This window comes from Pteropus vampyrus, unplaced genomic scaffold (genome assembly GCF_000151845.1).
Source record: "Pteropus vampyrus isolate Shadow unplaced genomic scaffold, Pvam_2.0 Scaffold285, whole genome shotgun sequence".
Classification (NCBI taxonomy): domain Eukaryota; kingdom Metazoa; phylum Chordata; class Mammalia; order Chiroptera; family Pteropodidae; genus Pteropus; species Pteropus vampyrus.
In genome coordinates, this window is record NW_011889066.1 from 1,636,144 (window position 1) to 1,661,558 (window position 25,415).

Sequence of the window (25,415 nt, forward strand, 5' to 3'; positions counted from 1 at the left end):
AGATGCCCAAAGACTTTCAGATAAGGGCACTAGCTTAGGTATTTGGACAGGCCACCTAACCTCATCTGGGCCTCAGTTCCCTTGTACAGAGACAGGGTTGAGGGAGATGAACTGAGAATAGAACCTGTTCTTAATTCTGATTGTCTTTAATTGTACATCCCCTTCCTGACTGAAGGCAGTTCTGCTGCATTTCTTTTAACCCTTTCCCTTCCTTACATTCTCTTCGGTACCATTTATGCCTTGTGTGCCTTCTTCTGCTCTCCCTAGAACCAGACAGCTGGCTTACTCTTTTCCAAGCTATCATTCTTCATATACTAGAGGAGCTCTGATACTCTCTACAGTCTCTCTTTCCCCAGGATTTCAGAAATATGACCACTCATTACCTGGGAAGACACCAGACCCAAGAAGACTGACAGCAGCCTCATTTCCTCCCCGTCTCTTTGTCTGCTTTCAGCTTTTTAATCAGGCCAAAAGGCTGAAGGTACCTACCTGCATCTCCAGGGCTCCTAAACACATCTTTTTAGAAAAGGTAGAGGATGGACTTCATGGTGGCTAAAAACAAAATTCACTTGGTGATTCCCTAAGGAGAGAGACATCAGGGTTCCTGGCAGCAGTTACATTGGAAAAAATCAATCTCCCCTGAAGAGCAATTAGGGTGCACACAGGATTTTCACTTTGGCAGCTGAGCTGCTCACTTGAAGCAACCTGCTTTGGAGAGGAAACATCAGGAAGAATGTTCCTGGGCAGGCTGGAATCCTTTCCCCAGCTCCCTCCTCTACCAATGCCAGCACGCCTCAGAAAGAGCTCAGCCAAGAGGGGTGCCACTGGGTGTCCTGGCACAGATGTGCACAGGGAGGTATGAACACTCCCCATGGGCTGAGTACCTGGCTCAGGAGCTGGAAGAAAGGATGTGCTGACCAAAGCCAGGTGCTGGTACCACCTTTGAGAGGGAATGAATGCTTACTGACGAACTGAGGCATTTGAAGCACTAAGCGGAGCACTTTGAACATGTTTATACTCTGTCCTTGCAACAACCCTGGAAAGTAGGTATCGCTGTCTCCATTTTACAGATGGAGAAACTGATGCCCAGAGACATGTAACCAAGGCCACACAAATTGTTTAAGTAACACAGATGGGATTTAAAATTTTTTTCTACTACTTACTATCTCCCTCTTAGGGCAGTTCAGACTATGACTGGATGAACTGGAGCTCTATCTGCTAGAACTACTTTATGGACTAAAAATATAGGTTACTTTCTTACTTACCTGTAAACCAGAGATTAAAGACCAAGGCCACAGGGATTTTTGTGCTGCTGTGAACTCTTTAAAGAAGCACGTGAATAATTCTAATAGGACCCCCCCACACACACACACACACTCCACTGGAATTTGTACACCACCTTCAAAGCAATATTTTCTCAATAAAGGCTCCAGACAGGCAATCACTGTCCTCTCCAGCCCCTCAGGGAAAGCAGCCCCTAGTGAGCTTCTTGGCTGGCACCAACTTCCAGTAGGGCTGGGCATGTGTGTGCCCACTGCCACTTAGAAACTCATGCTGGAGTGCCACAGACTACGGAGTAGAAAGAAGAAAGCCTGCAGGCCCTCTCTTCTCCCACTGCTGTGGAATGGCAGCCCGAAAAGGCTCTGGCCTGTGTGCGTGTAGGCCAGAAAGACGATGGGGTAGGTGACGATGGTGGGGAGAAGAAGATGAAGACAAAAAAGAGAGGCAGGAACATGCTGATGTCTATCTAAATGAAGAATGCCATGGGCCTGATAAGGCTTAGGCAACTCAGCAAGCTCTCCTAGAAGTTATTTCCACCAAGACCGTCCAGTGTTTACCCAGGATCCGCCCTGGTCGGCGTGGGCCAGTGCCCTGAGAGTGGAGCTGCGGGCAGGCACGTGGGTGGGCTGCAGCATGCTAACCAGAATATCATTAGGATGATTTGTACCAGGCCATGAGTCCCTGCACACCCCTCTTCTTCTGCCTCCAGGAAGGGAGAATGACAGCAGGGCTCCTGCTGCCAGGACCTTGCTTCTCAAAAGAAACAGACAAGAAAGTCCAAATTTGGATGCTAACTTGAGGTTCCTAAACCCAACAACTATTTGCCATGGGAAGTTCAAGTCACCGCTGTGTTAGTTGATGTCTCATGTCCCTTCTCCAGGCCTTGAAAAATCTCTTTGGCCGCCAAATCCGTGGCAGTCCATACACCCACAGCAAAGTCAGAATCTGCTTGTTATGCAAAAGGGAACCAAGGAAAAGGCACACGAGGGGGACCACCGGCTCCCTTGGGAAGTGCTTGTGGGAAGAATCTTCTTATCTTTCCTCCCAAGAAAGGGAAGAAGACCACAGACTCAGTTCTTAATTTGGCATTAACCTCAGGTATTTCTCAAGGAAAAGCAATGTGACTTACCAGCTCTGAGAAGAAAGTAACCTGTGGTTGAGGAGTGAACGCCCCAGCACGCCCCAGCCCGGCCCTTCGTAAAACCCCAACAGTTCTCATTCCTCAGCTAATCCCCACTGCTCTACATTTTCTGTACCCAAGCCAAGTCATCGGCAACTTTCTGGATGAGGAGCAAAGTACAGCAGGAGAAGAGGGGAGTTGCCCCCCAACCCCAGCACCCCATATATACTCATACTGCAGGCAACCCACTGAAGGGGGGCTGGAGGGCAGGATGTCTCCCCACTGAGCAACCCCATCCAGTAATCTGCACCAGCTCCCAGGGCAGCCACAACAAAGGGAGGCCTCAGGAGACAGAAAAAGGCAAAACCCCAGGTCTCCCACAAAAGATGAAGGGAGCGTGGGAGATCGGCCCAGGATAATGGGCCTTTCCAGCCTCCTCAGCTAGATCCAAATGGAGCACATCAAAGGAAAGGGGCCTGAGGCCTGTTCCCAGCACTCACATCCTTCCAGCCAACATCTGGCCCAGGACTGCCACCTAGAGGGCCCAAAACGGATGACAGGAAGATGTGGCCTCAGACTTAATTCACAAAGCGCAGTGATTTTCTAGCTGTGGCAACAACCAAAATTGGCACCACACAATTGTTTCTGGGGACTAGTTACAGGACAAAGAGTAGGAAGGAGTCATCTGGGCTCTTTTCAGAGCCTGGCCTTCTCCCTCACCTTCCTAAACCTGGACAAGCAGCACCTGCCCCAGAGTCTGCCCCCAGTGAGCACAGGAAATGCAATGGTCAGCTACACAGCCACACACTGACTCCCTGCCCCCAAACACAAGAGATCTGAGCTCTGGCCTTTAAGATTCTCGTCCAAAACCTGCTGTGAAGTCCTTAGAACATATAATCCTTCATGTGGCCATCAAACGAGTGAGTTGTGGGGAGGGCCTGATAAACAGTAGAGAGTTATACAGACATATGGGACTTGTGTAACCCCTTCAATAGTAAACAGCCCAGAGGACATTTACTGAGTCTTATTACATGCCAAACACTCCCCTAAGCACTTTGCGTGCATTATCGCAACAAGTCCTCACGGCAATCTAGGAAACAGGCACAACCATCATCCCTGTTTAACAGAAGAGACAACTGAGAGATGAAGGGACTTTACCAAGGGGCACAGCTAAGAAGCAAGATTTGATACCAGTCAATCTGGACCCTGGAAGCAGGCTATGCCACTGCTTCCGATTCCAGCTGCTGGACGTAACAACAACAAAAAAAAATTAAGAACTCTCTACCCTAAAATTCTGAAAACCCAGGTTTGTTCTCGCCAGCGAGTCCAGCAAAGGTGCAGAACCCTACCACTGCTAGGGGAGCAGAGACAAGAATCAAGTTAGGGCAATGCAGGCAAATTCTTCTTGGGAAGAAAAAGTAACTGTGTTCAAAGAAGCACTCCCAAAGGCCAGGAGGAACATACGAATCTGCAGAGCCCTGCCAGCCACACAAAAGATAAAATACACATTCCCTTTCTCCAGTCCTGGTAGTGACTCTATGCAAAACCAGAGGGCAAGAAAGATAAGAACACTCTCCTCCCTGCAATCTCTCTCCCCTGCTTCCAGAGCCTCTGGAGGTCAAGAGGGTCATGCTGGGGTCAGCGCAAAGCACCAACCGCCACAGCTGTATCTTCCAGAGGAGGAGGGCAAGGCTAGGCCTCTAACAGTGCTTCCCTGTCCCTGGAGGAATTTCACAGAGTCCTCATTAGCATGGAAGAACTGTCTGCCCACCTGTTAGAAAAACTTTTTGTTTATGGAGACAGATGGGACAGTGCTAATGGGCTGCCCTAACCTGGGATCTGAGAAGTTCAGGTTCATTGCAAAGGGAATTAACATTAAAGCTGGGTGGGTCTGCTCACTCCAGGAAGGGGTTGGGAATAAGCTGGGAGAGCTAATTCAGGGGCCTCATGCTCCAGAGGTGACAATGCTCAACCAGGACCAGACACCCCCTCCCCCCACAGCAGGCCTGAGGCACCAGCAGCCAGGCCAGGTTGGACCTGACCTCAGTCCTCCTCCTCGCCCTGATCCAACTTCCAGAAGGGAGTCCCAGCCCTGGAGGACTTCTCTCACTTCATCTGATCCACTAGAAAACACCACTCCTCTGTGAGGTCTGGCTGTGGCCCAACTGTGGACAGATGGCCAGGGAAGAGCCATGTGCCTTGCCTCATTCAGCATCCTGACAGATCATCTTTAAAACAACAGAGACACCTGTCTGAGGTCTCAGTGGAAGGCCCCAAGGCCAGCTGCCTAGAAGTCCTGCTGACCACTAGGAAGGAAAAGTCAAAGACAACTCAACTGCAAGAACATCCCCCCTTGCCACTCAGAACCACTTCACATGAATGAGTGGAGATTACAGCATCATACCTTCTCTAGGGCTCTTTACTGCTAAACGTGGAGAACTGAGCAATTATCACAACAGCAAAATAGACTGTAAATGACTGGAGCACATCAAGGAAAAGACAGGTTCTGTTCTGGTACCTGAAGGCATCAGGACAGACATGTCCAAGCAGCACCTAGAAACACGAAGCCTTGAACAGAGGTTGGGCCAAAGGTAGATGTGGGGGGAGATTTTGAGGGGGAATGAGGAGGTAACAGACAACAGTGGCAGATTTCCAACCGTTCCTCAACATCCATTTTTCCCTTCCTCCAGTATAATAGCATTTCAATGGGGTAGTCAACTAGATTACATTTCCTAGAAAACCTGTAGCTAGGTGTGGCCATATGACCGCCTCCTGGCATAAGCTTTGACCAGAAACAGCATCCAAGTCTTGCCCTTAAATGACTGAGTAGGTGTGCGCGGACTTGGCCCATTCCCCTTCCCACAAGCTGAGAACCCAGAACTGGAGCAACTACTTTGTACCTGTAGGTGCTAAGGCTGGCAGAGTCCCCACGTGCCCTGGACTACCTACCCACCTCTAGACTGTTACATGAAAGAGGAATAGATATATCTAAAGGCCTTGTTGTTACAGCATATCAGTCCACGCCCTAATTTATAGATACTAGGACCATGTATGGACGGCATATCCATTTGGGGGTGGGTAGAGGCTGGGGGAACAGAGGACTCATTCCCCTAGGCATCTCCTCAGCAAAGCATCTGGCTCCAGCCAAAAGTCCCAGAATCATGCACAACACTTCTTTCCTCCATGCAATTCTTCCCACCCACTCGGTCACTGTTCTTTGCCTGGGTCACCGCGACTTCTCACCAGGACTGCTAGGTGGCTCCCCACTGATCTCTCTGCCTCTGTTCTCATCTACTCTAAGCCACCCTGTCTAGAACCTTTGTGAAAACCTTTCACAGGCTCCCTCCCGCATCTGACCCAAACTTCCCACCATGCCTATAAGTCCCTTCATGATCAGCCCCTGCCACCTAGTTCACACATTCATTGCCTGCAGTTCCTCTAACTCCCTAGCTCCCTTCTACCCCAAGGCCCTTGACCATTCTCTCCCCTCTGACCTCAGGATCCTCCTCCCCATTCTCTATTTAATTCCCACTCTTCTTCTAGGTCTTAGCTCAAATATCTGTTGGTCAGAGAAGCCTTTGCTGACCTCCATCTAAATTAGGCCCCTACTGTTTCTCTCTTTCTAAATACCTTTTTCTTTAACAGAAGCATACTTATGTTAGTTTGTATTTCAATAAGTATTTACTTATTTATTATCTGTCTCTCCAACTGGACCAGAGGCTCCAGCAGGGCCAGGACATGTCACTTCTGTGTACCCGACACAGTACCAGCAATCACACCTCTTGATAAACAAGTGTTGAATAGAAAGATAAAGCATGCGGAAAGGGAGGCACAAAGGTAACAAAAGTGAAGGTTTAAAGACAGGGTAGCTGCTTAGTATCAGGTGCCCCATGGAGGAAACACAAGAAGGAAAGTCATCAGATTTGTTGGAAAGAAAAAGGTGATGGCTTCTGAGAACAAAGTATTAATGGAAGTGAAGACCAAGTTGTAAAGAGTTTGAGAAGGGAGATTATGATTTTACCACTAGGATTTCAAGACACTATGATAAAGGAAAGAGAAGATCCAGGCTGCAACAAAAAAACCGGGAAAAAAGGGCAATGGTTTCAGAAAGGGAGAAGCTGAGCATGGGGAGCAGAAAGGAAAGAGCACAAGCTCCAAGGGGGGCAGGAGGAGCTAGATCCAAGCTGCCAGCAGATAAGGCACCTTTTAAGAAGATGAAGAAGAGAGGATAGCAAGATAAGGACAGAGAAAACTGAGTTAGAGCTAAACAAGTGAGTATAGAGAAGGCACAGGATGGATATAGTGGGAAATGCCACAAGAGCTGGCTGGAAAGGTTGTGACAAGAGGGATAAGCCAGCAGAAGGGACAAGGTCAGAGCCCATGACCCTTCAGCCTAGTATGTAACTTCCTCTTGTGGCCCTCAGGAGGTCAGGCCCAGGTGCAGAGAAAGGAGATGGTGGGTTTTACCTACAGCTGAAATCTGGCAAAGTGGGCATAGAGAAAGGACACAAGAACAAGGGAAGGAAAGTGACAGCTGTAACCAACTGTCAGTATAGTTCCTGCAAGGCAGGGAGGAGCCTGGGGCCAGAAGACACAAAGGCGGTAAACATAAGGATCAGGAGGAAAGCTGAGCATGTGTTCAGGGGAGATGAGAAAGAAGAGTTTTAAAAGACTTCTGATTTAAGATGGGCCAACAAAACAACAGCCATATTAGAAGGAAGGCTGAGAAACAGAATCCAGAAATTTATGACAAGGAATGTTTTCTTGGCTTTAGGCCTGGCTAAGAAAACGTTTAATGAAAAAAAAAAGAGAAAAAGAAAAAAAAAAGAAAATGTTTAATGATTTTTTGTTGAAAACCTACTACAATGCGGACATTTTCCTAGATGCTAAAATATCTCATTTAAACCCATACTAAGCCTATGGCTTGTGTGCATTATTAACTCCACTTTAGGTGGGGAAACTGAAGGTATACAAAGATATCCCACACGGTAAGCAGTAGAGAAAGGCACACACAAGTCTCTCTCACAACACCTACGGGACCACCCTTGACCACATCAAGGCCCAGATCTTCTGAGTGAGTCATTCTCTTGGGCTTTAGACCCCGATAAGAAAAAACTGAGGCATCACTAGTAGCCCTTGAGGAGAAATAAGGAGGTGAGATGAAAGGGGAGAAAGAAAATGGCTCCAAAGCTTAGAACGTCTCAGAAGAGAAGCCGGTGGTCCCAGCAGCCCTATGCCGTCATAAAGGGGCTTCCCTTTGGGTTGGGACCAGGATGAGAAACTTGGGGCCAGACAACCAAGACTGAGGTGAAGGTTCTCCCGGTCCCCTTGAGCCACCTTCTGATCCCACAGCCCCCTGCCAAGGCCAGCCAGGTCCTCCTGCCAGTGGCAGCAGAGCACTGCTCAAGCAACAGTGGATTAAATAAATCCTGAGGTGGCAAAGCCACTCCTCAGGAGTGAAGATTAAGGAAGCACTGCAGAGAATCAAGAAGGAGAAAAGAAAAAAAAAAGGGGGCGGGGGGAGAAACCTCCCACATACCCAGCTTCCTAGAGTTAACAGTCTTACTCATTTCTCATCAAAAACCTCTTTAGAAGAAGTTAAGCACACAATAGGCTATCAAAAGCGCCAGCCCCACATGGCTACTTGAAATTCCACACATGTACCCTGGCAATGTATTTCTATTAATGTCCAGTGTGTGTCAGAGTGAAGATAAGGTGCCAACATCATGTCCGACCAGTCAACTAGAGAATGGGCCCCGTGTTCGACATTGTCTGACATTCGGGAGTCCCAAGAACAGAGGCTCTTCAACGGAGCTTACCCTGCATGTACTCACACTACTGTGGTGGCAGGCAAGGGTGGAGACACAGAGGAGTGGGGATGACAGCAGGGCAGAGAGCCAGGCCTGTGGAAAAAACTAACAGCTACGCACAAAGAGAAAAAAATGCACGGAGGGCTGTGCATTAGGGAAGGGTGCGAGAGAGGGCAGTCAGCATAAATAACAGAAGAACGAGTTACTGACTATCCTGCAGCTGGGCAAAACTAATGTGGACGGGGGTGGGGCACGGGTAGGGGCAAGGCAACGAGTTCCAGGGCAATTCATTCCCAATGCAGCTAGTCCCAATGGCATCAGAGCTCTGCTGCTTGGCGCGTATCACACGAAGGCCTTGCACACATAGCTGCTTTGCTGGGCACACCCCTTAGCTGCTCACCCCAGCCCCAGCAAAGAGTAGAGCACCAGAATCCTCCAGAGAAGTCCTACTGGACTCAGCAAGGCAAGGAGGAAGAAGTTGCTGCCAAGAGGGGCGGGGGGCGGTTCCGGACTCCACTAAGAATGTGGGCAAGTGGGCTCTCCCCTCAGCCTCATAAGGGCCGAGGACTCATGAAAACACTTCAAGTCTGGGCCTCAAGGAGAACACAAACCAGGACAGAATAGGCACTAGATCAGCAGCATCTCCTATTCCAACTCAAATTAACTTTGGGAGTCAGGAGAGAATGCCCAGGAGGATGTGGGCAGACTGCTTCAGGATAAAGGAGCACAAGGTAGAGAGGAATGTGCGGCACATGTTGCATGGGCTGCTGATAATGATGCAGGCTCAGGTGAAGAAGGGCCGGACTCAGTACCAGTAAGAGCCATCACACCCACCCTCTGTGTTGTACCCCTTCTCCGCCATGGTGAAAAACCAGTCTCCTCTACTACCCTTTGGATGCAGATTATTCACCAGTTCAGCTTCTCTCCCCCTATGTTGGGGGAGTTGGCATAATGCAAAGAAAAGAATGGCCTGGCGGCCTTCCATGTGCTGGAGAGCACTCTGGAGGCTCTGCTTTATACCATGGCATTGAAGCATCCTAACAACTCTAGATGTTTGCCATTTGACACGCAAAGAAACCAAGGCTCACAGAGGTTAAGCAACGTGTCCAAGGTCACAGAGACGCTACTCAGTGAATCTGAGCCCAGGTCTAACAGGTCCCAAAGTGGGGTACCTTCTATGCTGCCATGCTACAGAAGATGCCGCTCACCACCTGACCGGCATCCAGCCCCTTCTTCGTTAATAACATAACCCTGATTGTCTAGGGGGATGGTCAAGTGTCCAGCTAAAATTACTCACCATCCCAGCTCCCCTTTCAGCCAAAGGTGGCCCTGTGACAAAGTTCTATTAATGAGAATCCCTGGAGAAGGTTCTCCTCCCACACAAAACAACAAAACTTCACTAGGAAAAAGGCTTTTGGTCATTCCTTCTTCCAGACTAGAAAACTGATATGATGCCTGGAGGCACAGTAGCCATCCTGCAGCCCTGAGGAGAGCCACGCTGAGGATGGCAGGTCAAAAAGAAAGAAGGACAACAATGGATCCCTCCTGATACACAAGAGCTACCACACCCGCCTGACCTATCTGCTCCATACTTCTTATTCATGAGATAAGCAATCCCCACTGTTTCAGCCACTGCCACCTAGGCTGCCAGTATAGCCAAAACTGCTCCTGATTGGCACACATCTTGTTCTATCTAAGAGCACTCATCTTGGTACCCAAACATGGGAGATGGGGACCTGGCTCAGACACTGAGTGGACACAGAGGAGAAAGGAAAATACTTGAGACTTTTCTCCTGTCCCACCTATTGGTATTTGCCAGACAAACAACTCCTTTTCAATTCTTTACCATGCCAGTCAGGAGCCAGCAATGGCATCTACCCAAGAGGGCAAGCACAGTCTGATTAGCTGACAAATCTAAAACATTTTTTTCACAAAAAGGAAAAGGCAAAATGGTAGTTACCCAAAGACTACATGAATAAACCACACAAATAGACTTAAAATAAACCAGGACCCTCCTCTCTTCCGAGCCCTACTAACATTCTAGAGGCATGCATGTAAGTCGGCAAGCCCCACTCCAATTTCGCTCAAGCAGGACAGAAAAGGGAAATATACTCCTGACAAGAACATTCAGGGCTGATCATCCTCACTTGATCCACTTGATGGAGAGAGTGGTAGGGGTGGTGAGCAATGCCATCCCACAGAAGAGGAATGGAACGGGTACAGAATTGACACAAATAGTACTTGCAGCCTTGGATGATCTGCGTACTCTCAGAGGCTAGGATCGCCAGCACACACCATCTGACTCCAGCTATGAGGGATGACCCCAGTTCTGAAGTCAGGTTTCCCTACAATTTCAGGCTTACACACAGCTGCACAAGACCTGCTCAAAACACCAAAGCCCCAAACTCTCAGCTAGGCCCTGGGCTTCTTACAAGGAACAAAGCAATAGGTCAGTAAGGTTCCACCTGCTGCTTGGATGCCTCTGTCTGCTGGCTCAGGTCACCCCTGTCTGCTGGTGGGTTTTTTGCAAGGATGTCTGCAGCTCAGATCCCTTGGGACCCATCACGCATACAGAGGCCAAGGAGCCTGGCTGAGGTCTGCACCTGAGTCCCTCAAGAGGCTTAAGAGAAAAAGCTGCTTTCATGAATCTCTCCAGATCTCAGCACTAGCTGTCAGACTCTTTAGCTTATCCCTGGGGCTAACAGACATTTTCATAGACTTGCAATCTGCTAATTAGAAGCAACTACAACAGGAATGAAACCACAATAAGCCATTTGCCTAACAAAGTTAACAGCTAATGAGGATTTCCAGCTTCTGTCAGCACACAGCAGAGGTCACCTGGACTAGCAGGGAGCCAGGGAAGGGAAAACGAAAAGGCATCTGCAGATCTATGAGGCGGCAAAGGGGAGGAGGCTACACAAATCCTAATGCACCAAGGCTGTGACACTCACTTGGAATTCTATCTTAACTAAAAGAGTACTAAATGCACATCTTGCACTACCCCAAAGTGTTGGGCTCTCCCTTCCCACCTCAGGGCCATTCCTCAACAGTCAAATTCTGAAATCCTTGCATTTTAATCTCAGAAGTCCACAGAGTGCTAGCATTCTTTAAAGAAGATCACAATTTTCCACTTTCTACAAGGATTCAAACAGCTGGAGACTGCTATTCACCTTCTCCTTGCTCTACTGGCACCATCCTGGTAACTCTGTCCAGTCAAACCCTGGGATCCTCTTGACCGCATCCTGTCACCTTCCTGGTGGTGCATAAAACATATGCACAAAACAGCTGAGGGAAAAGCAGGTCTTTTCCACCCCAGTGACACCATCACAAAGCACCAATGAAGTGCACAGAAAACAAGAATTTAACAGGCTTCTCAGGGGCAATGTGGGAGTGCAACCATCAGGTCTATTGGGCCCAACTGGAGACACATCCCCATGACCAGAGAAGCAACTCGACCACAGCAGCCCTCCCATGCTCTGGCCAGCTCTTGATTCCAACACCCTTTGAGAACGTTTCTTTCTGTTCTCACCACATGCCTCAAGCATTAGGGGCTGCTGCTGCAAGGAACCAGGGTCTGGGCTCTCATATTAGCCATGTTATTGCCGGAAGTCTGATGGATGCCACTTGGCATCACCCATGTCCCACAGACATCACCACCTGGGCTCTGGTGACATTTCCTATCCCCAGTCTCCTAAAATGAGGCCCAACTCACCTGGACCCCTCCCAGGGCATGGTACTAGCAGATAATTGATTCTCTTCCCTAGCTATCCTCAGCAAAGAAAAGAGCTCCTGCTTTCCTTTGAGGCTAAGAAGGCTCACAAGGGCATCCAAGCGGTCAGTGAGCTGTGTCAAGGACAGAGCCATTGGTCACCTGGTGAATATTTCAAACAGCACAGTCCCCACCCATAAGGACCACAGGGAGCCATAGCAACAGTGGGAACATTCCACATCCCTCAGCAGCCCAGACAGCAAAAAGGGCCACAAGTCCTTATGGGGTCACTAGCTCCTACTGTCAGCCCAGGAGCTGGCTCTGGGCCAGCTGCACTAGCATCACATGGGGGCTGTTAAAAATACAGATTCCAGGGTCATGGTGACAAAGAGTGTAATCCAACTGTTTCCAGCATGAGATCCAATTATGTGTATTTTTACCACATCTCCAGATGATCCTGATGTAGAGAGGTTGAAAAGCTAGGCAGAAATGAATGCAGAGAAAAATGAAGCAGGTAAGATAGTTGGCTGCTAGCAGCGAAGCCACAGGGCCCTCCCTATGCCTGTATCACACATCTAGGAAGTACCAAGGCATCTGCTCATAAGGTTTCAATGAGGCCCTGCCTCTCTTTCCAGACAACTAGTTAGAAGCCTATACAGCTGATTTGTTCTAAGAATTAGTTCACATAGACTCTGTGTCTTGGGTCCACAAGTGGAGGTGAAGAAGAGAAGAATAAACTATAACATTCCCAACAATGAGGAAACCTATCTACCCCCATGTCATAAAGGAGGAAACAATGTAGTAGAGTGAAAAGATTTACAGGAGGTAGGCCCCATGTCCCAGAACAACGGGTCTACCTCCTGGAGCAGGTGGGTACCAGCATTTAGGTTACCTGTTCCCCTGGCCAGCCTCAAAACCACCCACAAGGCAGGCATCACAATCCTGTCCTCAAGCACTAAGGGCCATCCCTGGACTTAGTGCCATACTCTTGGCCCACGACTGGATGCTGTGTCGGGCTTTTATGCCTTCCCTACACCCCGTTTGTATGAAATATATGAGAAATAAAACCAAAGTTCTTTTTTTGATGTGTAATCAGCTAAAAATGCAGTTGAACCAGTTTTCATGCAAGCTTATCTGTAGTTTTCTTTTCTTCAAAAATTGTCACATCATATAACCACAAGGCCAAATTATTTTAACTTTAACCTTAATTAAGTAGGAACCCAGGAGGCCTCCCATTGCCCCTTCTAACTAATTATTCCTCCTAAAATAACGAAATACACACACCCATGCTCTTTGAGCAAATGTGGCTGCAAATGGGGCTTGGAGATGGTCAGCTGTGTGTTATATCCCTTTATCCCTGGCTCTAGGAGACCCTACCTGTCCTATGGAATGGCTGACCCTATTCATCAGTAGCCATTTAGGCCTGGGCATTCAGAAAGAGTGAGATCAGTCATATTATTTTCTCCTTTTTCTTTTCCTTGGGGTTCAAAGTGTGATTCAAAGTGATGACAATAAAATGGAAGAGTGAAATAAATTTAGTACTGGTTATAAGAACCTTCTTCCTTAACTATGTTGTTTAAAAGACTTGCATGTGGGGCAGAACTGAATGAGCACCCTCCTATGCACACTCCCTAGGCAAGGATACACAGGGCCTGTTTGGCACCTGAGAGCCACGCAGGAGATGGAGAGAAGCCCCATAGTACTCCAGGCCCTACACCAAGCACCACGCAGCAGCTGCCTACGGCTGGAGGAGGTACAAGGAAGCACCCTGGGACAGATAAGCAGGGCTTCAAGTAAGTCTGATGGGATAGCAAGCACAGACAAATCCTGCAGTGCTCAGATCCTAAGCCTGCTAAACGGAAGGTCCCACCTTCACAGGATCTGAAGCCAAAGCAACAAGAGCTCATACCTTGCTCAACTACAGACTAGATTTACTCATTGCTCCCACATTAATGGCCTGTCAAATGAAGAAGAGTGGCCATTTCTGGGCATAAACACTATTTACCTCAGTATCTATGATTCTTCTGTCCATGATGTCCGACATCAATCAACAATTATAAGTCACATAAAGCTGTTGGAAAATGTAACCCATTATCAAGAGAGGAAATAAGGTCTATTGAACCAAACCCAGAGATGACCCAGATATTGGAATTATCAAATAGAGATTTTAGAATAACTATGACAAATTTATTTACAAGATCCACAGGAAAAGGTGGACAACATGTATAAGTAATGGAGAATTTCAGCAGAAAAATGGAAACTATAAAAAATGGCAAACGTGAAAAGAAATAGGAGTTAAAGTGGAAATTAATGACCCTTCCCAAAGAGCCCAAAGGCTGTCTCCAGAAAAAAATCCTCATTTTACAGATCAGAAGACTGAGGCTGTCAGATACTCCCATGCAGTGAAACTTCTCACAGGAATGATAACCACTGAGGAACTAGGACCACTGTCAGCACTCCTGTCCCTCTGCTCCTTGAGGCATCTGGTTCCTCACAGACATAAAAAAACTTTTTAATCTCCAGAGCTGCACTGTCTAGTCCAGGGGTCAGCAAAACTACAGCCCACCAGTCAGATCCAATCTACAGCCTCTTTTGGTATGGCCTCCAAGTTCACAATGGTTTTTACATTTTTAGAACTGTAATAACAACAACAAAGAACATGTGGCAGAGACTATGTGCAGCCTTCAAAGTCTAAAATATTTACAGAGAAAGTTTGTCAACCACTGATCTAACCTAAAAAAAGGACGAAGCAAGACTTAAGGAAGCAAAGAAAAGGGCTATGGATGTCATGCTCTCATTTTTTTTTTCCAGATTATGCCTGTTACCAGTCCTCTAAGTGCTGATAAATAGATCTCCATAGGAATTCAAGATCTCTATCTATAGCTCAAATTAGAAGAAGCATAAGTACATGGCCACCAGAGTCCCCAGGCCACTAACTTTGTGAAACAAAAGCCATGTCATACCGCCCCCAGGTATCAGGCCTCCTCTGCTATATGTCAAGTATAGTTCTTCCTGACTCCAGGCCTAAGTCACCAAAGCCCCACTCTCTGCCATGTTCCACACAAGTTAAACCCAAAGCTCCTAATTCTCTGAATAGTAGTCACATGAACTACATTCTAGTTGACTCCAAGATATCACTATACTGAAAGGCTTTTTCTGCTTTGTTTTATTGTTTGAAAAAGTCAGATCTGTAAATTGCTATCCATTCTAGGGAAGGCTGAAATGAGTACTTCTTTCTACCTATTTGCAATGGGGTGCTGCTGCAGTGAGGCCTGAAGAAGTGAACAAAGGACTTTGCGCAAAGTCTGAAGCAAGAGATACCACCCCACACCCTCACCCACTTGAGATCTTCCATTCCATAACCATCTGCTATGAGTCTATAATTTGCTGAGCACTACAAAGAAGATCAAAGTGATCTCACCTAGAGAGAGAGTAACATTCCCATCCTCAAGGAGCTTATAATCTGAGGGACAAGATTTACAAAAAGGTAGGAGAGGAGAATTAGGAAAAAAGGCTACAGCTGTAGTAAAACCAAAATAAATCTTCCATCTCACTCATGATTTCAGAAAACTGCAATTCAAAAACTTCTGAATCTGGCATTTTCTTAAAATTCTGACTATAGAGTTCATATAGCTAAGACAGCAGCTTCTTAGAGCATCTGAGCAATGAAAAGAATGCAACAATAGATCAAAACTCCATGCAAACTGGAGAGCTGGTAAGGACAGCCACTCTTCCTGTGCAAGTCCTTAGGTTAGATGGACACGTCCAGGTAGAGAAGCACTCAGTTACGGACCCTTTGTCCAGTGGAAAGATTTGGTCCCAACGTCTTCATTTGCCATTTAGGACCTTTCCCAGTTATCAACACGCAGTAGAAGAGAGGCTCTCTCTTCTTGTGAGTCTCTTTTGAGGATGTTTTAAGGATGAAGAAAACTCTCCTCTGAAGATCCCTGTCAGACTTCCAGAATTTCATTCTAGGCCCAGGCCTAAACTGACCTTTCCTGCCTGCCACACCCACTACTCCCCGCAACTCCAGACAAATGGCTTGTCTTCTCCCAACCACTGGCCTCTACTCCGGCAATATTCTTCAACCCCTTCTCACTCTTCTTAACTCAGCAAACTTTTCTTCAGTCTTCAAAATCCAGCTCACATGTCACCTCCTCTTAGAAGACCTTCCCATCCCACCAGGAAGAGGCCATTGTTGCTGCCTCCTTTCTCCTCTAGTACCTTCCTGTCCCTTTGTTATGATATGTAACACTGTATGGTCAGTTCTGAGAATATTTAAGTCTCCTAATGAATAGACCTTGACAAGGAAAGGGGCTTTATCTTATTTATTTCCACTTATCACTGCCTAACATAGAACATATAACATATAATAATATATATTGCATATATTATTTATATATTATGTATATTATGTCATAATACATATTAATAACATAACATATATGCAACATGTAATAATATATAATGTAATATATTATATTTATGCAACATATAATGTAATGTATTAATATATTATATAATATATAACAATAATAAAAGAATTGCTCACCAAAAAAAGAAAAGAAATGAAAGTTTTTACCTTCTATGAGGTAAAATACAATCTCATATACCTAACAATATGTGTCAGGAATCCAAATGAAAAGCAGGGTCATAAATCTCATCCTGAAGTAAAGCTACTGCCAGAAGTAAAGCTACTGCCAGTCCTTTATTACTCCATCCACTGCAGTTTTAAAGCTCTGTCCATCAAAAGACTCAACCCAAGAAACTGCTCTGTTCTTTCTTATTTCTCTCCAGAATGTTTGATCTGGACTCCAAACTTCCTCTCCCAATTTGGAAAGAAGCACACCTCACAGAGGCTCCACTGACACCCCGTGCCTTCTCCCCAGTTATAACTGGGGCTCTACCCATCAACAAGTGGCAGGAACCATGCATGAGCATCCTCAAAAACAGTCACCACTGCTGCACTAAATGGGAAATGATAACACTTCTGTTGTGTTGTCAGAAGTAGATTATAAAAGTCATTACCTTTCCTATCATTAGACTTATGAACTTTTCCCAATAATGAGCTGAATCATTCCCTCATGCAGAAGCAGATTAAAAATCAATATTATAAAAGTCAGAGGCAAAGAGACAGGGCAGAAGCACACATTAAATGTCAAACTGTACTCAGTACACTCAAAAGGAAATCTTCCAGACAAGGCTACTGGTTCAAAGTGCAGAGCTTGAGGATACCAGTCAAGAGACGGCACCGAGGCCAAGTGGGCAGCCAGCTTATTCGGCCAGTGACCATGCCAGGTCTGCCTCTGGGTGCAATCCAGCCCCTTGCATCTGGAAGGCATGAAGAAGGAGAGAAAATTCATGCTTCTGTTCAGGTTATTCTCTCCATCTTTCTCCTCTTATTTAAATCCAAAGTATAGTTTTGAAATTATGTCCACTAAAAGCACATGCCAATTATACTGACCCAAATGGAAGTAATGGCTACAGTATTGTTCAGGACCTAGGTAAGTGCCTCATGCCCCTAATGACTTATGGAACAGGGCCTGGCACTAGCTTTCCTTCTCCTCTTTTTGTATTGAGAACTGAATGTCATTGTAAGCCTTCCAAACTGGGTGTATATGTCTCTCTGCAACTGCTATAAAGCCGAGCAACAAAAACCAACTCACGCTCTAACTGAAGCAAAGGAAAGTTGACGGCAGGTTACCAGAAGATGATCCAATCTTAAAGAAGGTAGGAAGACCAGACAGAAACCAACGCAGCCTCACAAGATGACAATCCTGGTCTGCCATGCAACAAACAACACTGCCCTGGCCTCCTCACTCACTCAAAACTGAAAGCTCCTGGAGAGAGCATCTGACTGGCTCCTCTTGGGCCCTGTACCCAGATCCTGCCTGTACCATGGCAGGGAGAGAGATCTAGCTTCCATGGAGGAAGCTGGGATTAGAACTGCAATCCCAGCAAGATGACACAACAACAGGACATAAGTATGTTCTCAAAAGGAAACAGGGGCACCAAATGCATAAAGAAATGGATGCTAAACAGTCAAAAAATGGGACCGCCACAAAAGTAGTTACTAAACATCTTGAAAATGAAGCAAGTCACTTGCTTCACCATTCCCTAGGTACTCTGGTTCGGAAGGGCCTTATCCATCCAGAGATCTGGGGGAAAGATCAAGTAAGGATGTATTCCCTATACTTTAAAGTTATCCTTCATTTAAAAAAACAAAAAACAAAAAACCTACACACCTATACTGAAGGTCATTTAAGTCCTTTCCCACTTGTAAATGTTCTCTTCCAGGGACAATCCTGAGGAGGCAGGACCCAGCCCTCTCTTTTGCAGGTAGAGAAGCTGTAAGTTCCCTTTCACTGTAATTAACACATTCCAAGTGAAAATGAAGAGATAGCACACCTCCCGAGCAGCCAACTGTTTTTGCTCATGACATATCAGTTAACCCTTTAACTCCAAAACCAGGGTCCTTTTGACTTGATTATCAGGCTAGCTGCAGAGGGGTGACAACCTGCCTGTTTCTCACAAACTGCAAGAGCCTCTAAAACTACGTTCTCACCCTATTTTCTCTCTGCATTAACTGATTCTTCACCAGGATGCCACGGGGCTCTAAAAACACAAGTCAAACCACATCATTTCCATCCTTATGAACTTCTGGGAATCCTCTGCATTTTCAGAGTCACTGTGGACTATAATGTGGGTTAACTCCTCAAGGTGCCCAAAGCCTTTTCCAATCTCGCTTCACACATTGCTCACTTCTCACTGTGTCCCATCACCTCCTTGATAACTGCCTCTCTCAGCCCAGCTATCCCTCTGCCTGGGGGCTCTACATCTCTCAAGGCTGAAGCTGGAAACAAAAAAGGGGCCACATACTAAACCTGACAAGCTCCGGGGAGGCCTGCATGGTGGGCCTTACAAACTCAGAGACCAAAAGTAACAACATAAGATGGTCTGAACATAAAAAATTTCTAATTAAAAGCAGGTCAAAGCCGGTCATGATGGATACTCATGTCCTAGGCCTGTAGATTCCTTGACAAAGGTCAGTCTTTACCTTGAGTGAGCCTCTCTATTTGTCTTTTTTGCATCTAAGATAACATACTCTGGGAATGTGAAAGTAATCTCCTTTTCCAGACCTCTCAGAGCACAAACATTGCACCAGAGCACTGACCCACAGAACCACTCATTGTTATCTTGCTCCCAGAATACCATTTCTATATGCTATAACTGTTATTAACTGTCCTTACCCACCGAAGTAAAAGAAGTATGTCTCTTCGTTTTACTTTTCCAACCCCAGAGATTTCCTCACTTTGCTTTCTCCCTTCCCCTTAATCTACCAACAATGGATTTCACATAACCCTCCTAAATCTCCTCCTTTGATGCTAATGTATAAAATAAGCTGCAAAATTGCCATTCCCGAGCATTTTCTCAATCCACTGAGATTTGCTTCTGAGCAATTGTCATCAGTTTGGCTCAAATAAACTCTAAGCTGGACATTCTTTTGTTGACAAAGTCAAGGCCATCTCTTCCACCAGCAGTTGACACCACTCCCTTTGCATTTCCAAGCACATTATCTTTACCTCCATTTCACACTTAATGTAACCAATTTGTCCTTTTTCAAAGTTTTTGGTATAAATCCATCTTCCCTACTAGATTGAAAATTTCCCAAAGGCAAGAATCCTACATTGTCCTTATTTCCCAAAGGGCCTATTTCAATCAGCATTCCTTATGTGCCTACTGCACACCTTGAACATCTCTGCAGAGGCCTTCTCATCCTGGGAAGGTACAGTCCTGAGTGCTGATCTCACACTGTCTCCAACTTCCTTCTATGGAGCACAGCTGGCCCAGGCCACCCACCTGAAACAAGACAAAGCTGCTCCTGGTGTCCAAGCCCAGGGCTCTGAAGCAGATGTTATTATATGCTGCTATAGCCATTCCTGCCCCCTACCCTCTTCTTGCCATGACATCATGCTTTAAAATAAGAAATAAATGTTTGGTCTTCTGCCCCTATTACTGGCACAAAGCTCTAAAAACCCTTGGCATTCCCTAAGTGATGAGAGTGTAAAGTACCCAAGGATAGGGGCTGGCTGCCAGTGGAGCCAACCTGTGATTTAGAGAGGGTTGAAACTTTCAGTCCTACTCCCACCACCTCCGGGGAGGGGAGAGAGACACTGGCCAATTATTTAACCAGTCATGCCTACTTAATGAGGCCCTCATAAAAACCCAAAAAGACTGGGTTTGGAGAGCTTCTGGTCGGTGAACATGTGGAAATTTGGGGTGACATGCTGGGGAAAACATGGAAGTTCTGAGCCCTTTCCCAATACCTTGCTCTATGCATCTCCAATTGGCTGTTCCTGAGTTATATCCTTTAAAATAACCAATAATCTAGGAAGTAACATGTTTCTCTGAGTCCTGTGAGCTGCTCTAGCAAATTAATCAAACCGCAGGAGGGGGTCATGGGAACTTCAGATTCAGTCAGTAGGTCAGAAGCACTGGACTTCGACTGGCATCTCCAGGGGCAGGGGATGGCAGTCTTGTGGGACTAAGCCCTTACCTTGTGATATCTGATGCTACCTCTAGGTAGACAGTGTTTGAACTTAGTTGAATTATAGGACATCCAGCTGGTGCTGGAGAATTCCTTGGATGTGGGGGAGGAGCATACACTGGGTTTAGGAGAATTAGTATTAACTGTCAGTACTAATACTGACTGTATGCCCACACCCTACCTCCCAAATGTGTCTAGAAAAGAGCTATACTCCAGTCAGTGATGCTGTCCCTACCCCCTCTGCCAACAACTGGCTTAGCCATGAGCACATGGTACAATTTAAGCCAATGAGATTAAGAGGATTTCTGCTGGAGACTTCCATGGAAGTTCTCCTTGCTGACAGAACCAACACAGCCTCTCTTCATTTCCTGACTGTTGTCCAGCCTGCACAAGACTTGGGGGTGGTAGCAGCCATCATTTAACTTTGAGGACAACAGGCTTGAGGATGCCCTGGCATGCTGAGGACAACAGAGTAGAAGAAGAACTGGGGTCCATGATTATTCCAGGGAACACTTCTAGAGTTCTCATGATATGAAATACAGCCTGCACCATGTTCATTGTTCTGCCAGGGCACACTAAGCCCTGCACAGTTAAATATTACCTCCTCTGATCACTTGGGTGATACTGTGGGCAAATATCCTGATCCTCCTTGCTCAAGGCTAAGAGACACTAAGAGGATGTGCCCACGCTAGCAAGTCAGGTGGTAAGATTTACACTTAGGCTGCCTAACTCTAGAAATGATGCTCTGCATCATTTATTGCGTGGCCCCAAGCCCCAGTCCTCTTCCTTCACACCCTGTTGGCATAGACAATACTATGGAACTTAGAACTGTCAAATTTCAAAGCAGGACCAGGCCCTTGACTAATACAGCCTTTACAGCATAGATCTGAGGTCTCCAGTGACTGAAAACACAGGCCAGAGGCAGCGAAGCATATCAGTGGCAGACCAGAGTTAGAAGAATCTAAGTTCCTGGTCACTAGAAAGGCAGTCTTTCCACAGAGGTGATTTGGAGGACACCAGATGGGCAGGCTGAGCCCCAGGGTTCGAACAGATAACGTCCCAGGCCTGACTTCTGCTTCCCTGTGCTTGGAGAACACCAAAGGCAAGCTCAGGAAGATCTGCACTCACCAGCAAGGCTGAATTCTGCTTCTCCTGGTCAACGCTGCCCTTCCCCCGATGCAGGGATGCACTCTGGTGCTTCCTAGCTGCCTCTCTTTCCCTCGATGCCGCCTTGAACAGCTCATCCTGGGCTGTGGCCTGTTCCTGTTTATACCTGTGCCAGAAGAAAGACAGGAGAAGCAGGTGCAGATAGAATGAGTGGGAGAAGGTAGCGAAGAAGAATTTGTGCACTCACTTCAGCTGGCCAGGGGACTGGGATCTGTGGGCCAGTGGAACTCTGAGGCTGACCAGAAAGAGTATTGTGAAAGCCCACACCCATCTAACCCCTCCGAGGCATGGCATCAGTGACAGTCCCCAAGGCAAGAGGATACAGTGATACTTTCTCAGCCATGACAATGCAGATTAGGAAGAGGAGAGCTGACTACCAGGTGAGGAAGCAGGCAGCCATATGCCAAATGAGAGATTCTTAGGGCAGGGATTCAACCCTGCTCTAGCCACTCCTTCAAAGTGGGTAGGCAAGGTGGGAAGCCCAAATTCCCTGCCTCCATTCAAATGCTTGACGGTTCTAGACAGCAGCAGCCCTTTGTTTTGAATATGTAACTCTTCATTCTGATTGTGTTCCTAATCTTTGACCTATTTCTGGGCTTTCTGCCCGGTAAAATAACTTTAAAAAGAAAAAAAAAAATTATTAATACTAAAATGCTCTTCGCAGTATTATTTATTTAGTGTAAAAAATGCAAACAACTCAAATGTCCAACAATCAAAAAAATAAAGTTAAAGAAAATCTAGTATAATCACACAATGGTATATTACATCAACATTAGAAAATACATTCATTATTTGACTTGTCTATAGGTCAATCTAAAAATCAAAAACTGATAAACAGACTTTTAGCAATAAAATGTTTATAAAACAGGTGTAACAACTGGAAAATAATTATAACACTAAGTGAAAATAGCAAAATATAAAATTATATATGACCTTGAAAGATAATCCTAAACTAGAGGAAAGAAGACATTTGAAAGAAACATTGCTTTGAAATGATGAAGCTATGGATGATTTTTTCATTTTAATTATTTTCTAAGTCTTTCATTAGCATGTATTACTTGAACATTTTTTAACTGTTTAAAAGTACAATAAAAAAAAAGAGTTCAGGTTAGGTATTCTTGGACAGGCCTCTTAGGATTAAGGAGGTGACTTCTTAAAATGTGGGTCTTAATCCATGACTATGGAAACACACCTGCATAGCTGACTTACTGGAGGGAGCAAACCAACTATAGCTGACACTGTGCCCCCTAAACAAACTCACTGGGTCCTTTGTCACAGAGGCTTTTGTCCTCAAGGGTGTTATAGAAATTGACCAGTAACAACTATAGTTAGCATTCACTGAGAACTCTGTGTCAGGCACTGTGCATGCTTTATATTCATTAACATATTTAATCATAACGATACTCCAATGAAAGAGGTACTCAAATTACGCCCTTCTCAAAGGCCTAGAGGGATGCAGTGATTTTCTAGGGTCACATTACTAGTAAGTAGCAGAATCAGGATGCAAACTTGCACTCCAGGAGGGCTTTTGTGCTTTAAGCATTGTTCTATAAGCCTCAGGGGAGGGGAAGCAGGTCCCAGTTCAGAGGTGTGGCAGGTTCTCCAGGGTTGTGGCCTATGCTGATGGGAAGACACTTAGAATTGTGTAACTGGGCTCTACTTTCTCCTTCATATCTCTGTAAGTATGTCCATGTGTACACAAGCACAGAAGGTCCAGACACTCAATTATTTAGTCCCGATTTTATCAGGTGAATTTTTAAGACCATTAGCAATAAATTCCCACATGGCCCTTTTGGTTTTTCTTCATCTTTAAACTAGGACCAGTGCCACCTATACCATAGGGTTGTCGTGCAATCTAAGTAAGACAAAATATGTAAGATGAACCCTTCAGGCCAGGGAAAGACACCCAGTGAGGAAAGTGCATTCAGCTGGAGTGCAAAGGCTGGGGAGAGTGGGCACTCTTGCTCACCTCTTAAGGAGATCCTCCTCCACCCTTGAGGGCTGATGGCCACCACCATACTCTGACCTGGGCAGTTTAGAGTCTGCAAAGGGTTGAAAGAAAAGGCCTGTCAGCAGCACCCCAGGACAAACAAAGGCAAAGGGACCCAGGAGTGCATCCCCATGGATGGACAAGCACCAGAGATGGACAAAGAACACATCCTTGATCCCTCCCCAGTCTGGGGAGGGATGGCCCAAAGGCCTTTGGCTTCCTCATTCTGCACCAGGACCACTTATTGCATGGGGCTGGCAGCAGGCAGAGTTATTTGAGTACAGTGTTCCAAATCCATTCCTACTCATTGTACAATGAATGACTTGAAAACTAGGTTACCTCCTAAACACAGGCCAAGAACAGCTGAGGGACCACTGCCCTGCTTCATACTGAAAGGACAGCCTCCAGGGTCTAGATTTTGACGTGGGGGAGGGGAAGAGAGGGAAGGCTCCTAAAATCTTGTTTCCCGCAGTATCTCATTCTACGAATTTCTAATACTGAATGAGGCAAACACCGCATACTAATGATATTTTATATATCATTTAACCTGTCTGTATCACCTCTATTACTATTGGGCTCTTTAAGTTGTTAAGGTAGCCCTTTGATAGTCATAAACTTTCTGAGCAAATCCAATTCACTCTATACACTCTCCACCACTTGGTGATACCGAAGGTTTTGTTATCCTCTCTTTCTCAGTCTTTATCCTTCCCAAACCATCTGTCAGCCAAAATTCCATACTTTTCTGTGGCCTTGGCCAAATATCCTACATCGCCCTCATTGGTTTCTAAGGAGGCAGTGATTAAGACTGCACAAAATTATAGAAGAACCAGGCTTTGTGAAAGACTATGTGAGGATTTGTTCTTCTACTCCCAAGACCTTTTAAAGCATGATGATTTCAGAGGCTGAACACTCAACCTTCAGGGGGTTACTTCCAAAAGTAATCACCCTATGATTTGCACTTTCAGACCCCCCTCACAGAAGAAGGTCACGGCGGTGTTCCGGCCTGTGAGGAGGGCACACCTAAATGCTCCATAGTAATATGCCAGGTTCTCAACTGGGAATAAAAAACAGTATACTGTTGTCCAGTTTTTTTTTTGACATTAATGTTCCCTGTTCTTACTTATTTACTTACAACAGCTTTACTGAGACGTAATCTGTCCTATTTATTTTTGCTTTTTATATAATTTTCCTTTTTTATCACTACAAAAATAACATCTATTCATCATTGTAGAGAATGTGACACTAATCCACACTCCCATCTTCCATGTATGATACTGCCCATTTCTCTGCCCCCTTGGTAATAACGCTCATAATTTAATACATGTATCTTTAATCATTAGCGAAGTTGAGAATCTCATCACATGTTTATGACCATTTGTGTACATTTTCTACTAAGAATCTTTAAGAACTCTTTATATGTGAAGACTATCAAGACTCTGCCATGTTAGATTTATCATTCATTCATTTTTATCTAAATTGTCTCTAATTTCTTATAGTTATATTACCCACTTTTCCTCAGAATTTAGGGTTTCTTCACTTGATGTAATGCCTAGAGAGTCTACTTATTGTACTTTAATGTACCGTTATACTTTTATGGCTTCAATTCTTACATTCAAATCTTTTATTTCCTCTGACATTTATTTTAAGGTATAGTGTAAAATAAGGATTTAATTTTACTTCTTTTTCTAATTTGTCCCATCACTAAAATAAAAGTAAACACTGATTTTAAAAGTAAAAATATTTTAAAATTAGTCAACCTCAAGACAGTCCATTTATGCTGACTATTCTTC

The 25,415-nt window shown here is 45.6% G+C and overlaps 1 protein-coding gene across 5 annotated transcripts in view; it reads right to left on the reverse strand.

The window, feature by feature from the left end:
* LOC105302825 (plexin-A1) overlaps positions 1–25,415 on the reverse strand; it is a 311,386-nt gene that overhangs the window by 261,296 nt on the left and 24,675 nt on the right. For all 5 annotated transcript variants that reach the window (XM_023520932.1, XM_023520931.1, XM_023520930.1 and 2 more), the window contains exons 3-4: positions 23,605–23,677; positions 21,597–21,741 (exon numbers count right to left, since the gene is read on the reverse strand). In XM_023520932.1, the coding sequence (XP_023376700.1) occupies positions 21,597–21,741; positions 23,605–23,677 (218 nt within the window). The remainder of the gene's footprint in view (positions 1–21,596; positions 21,742–23,604; positions 23,678–25,415) is intronic.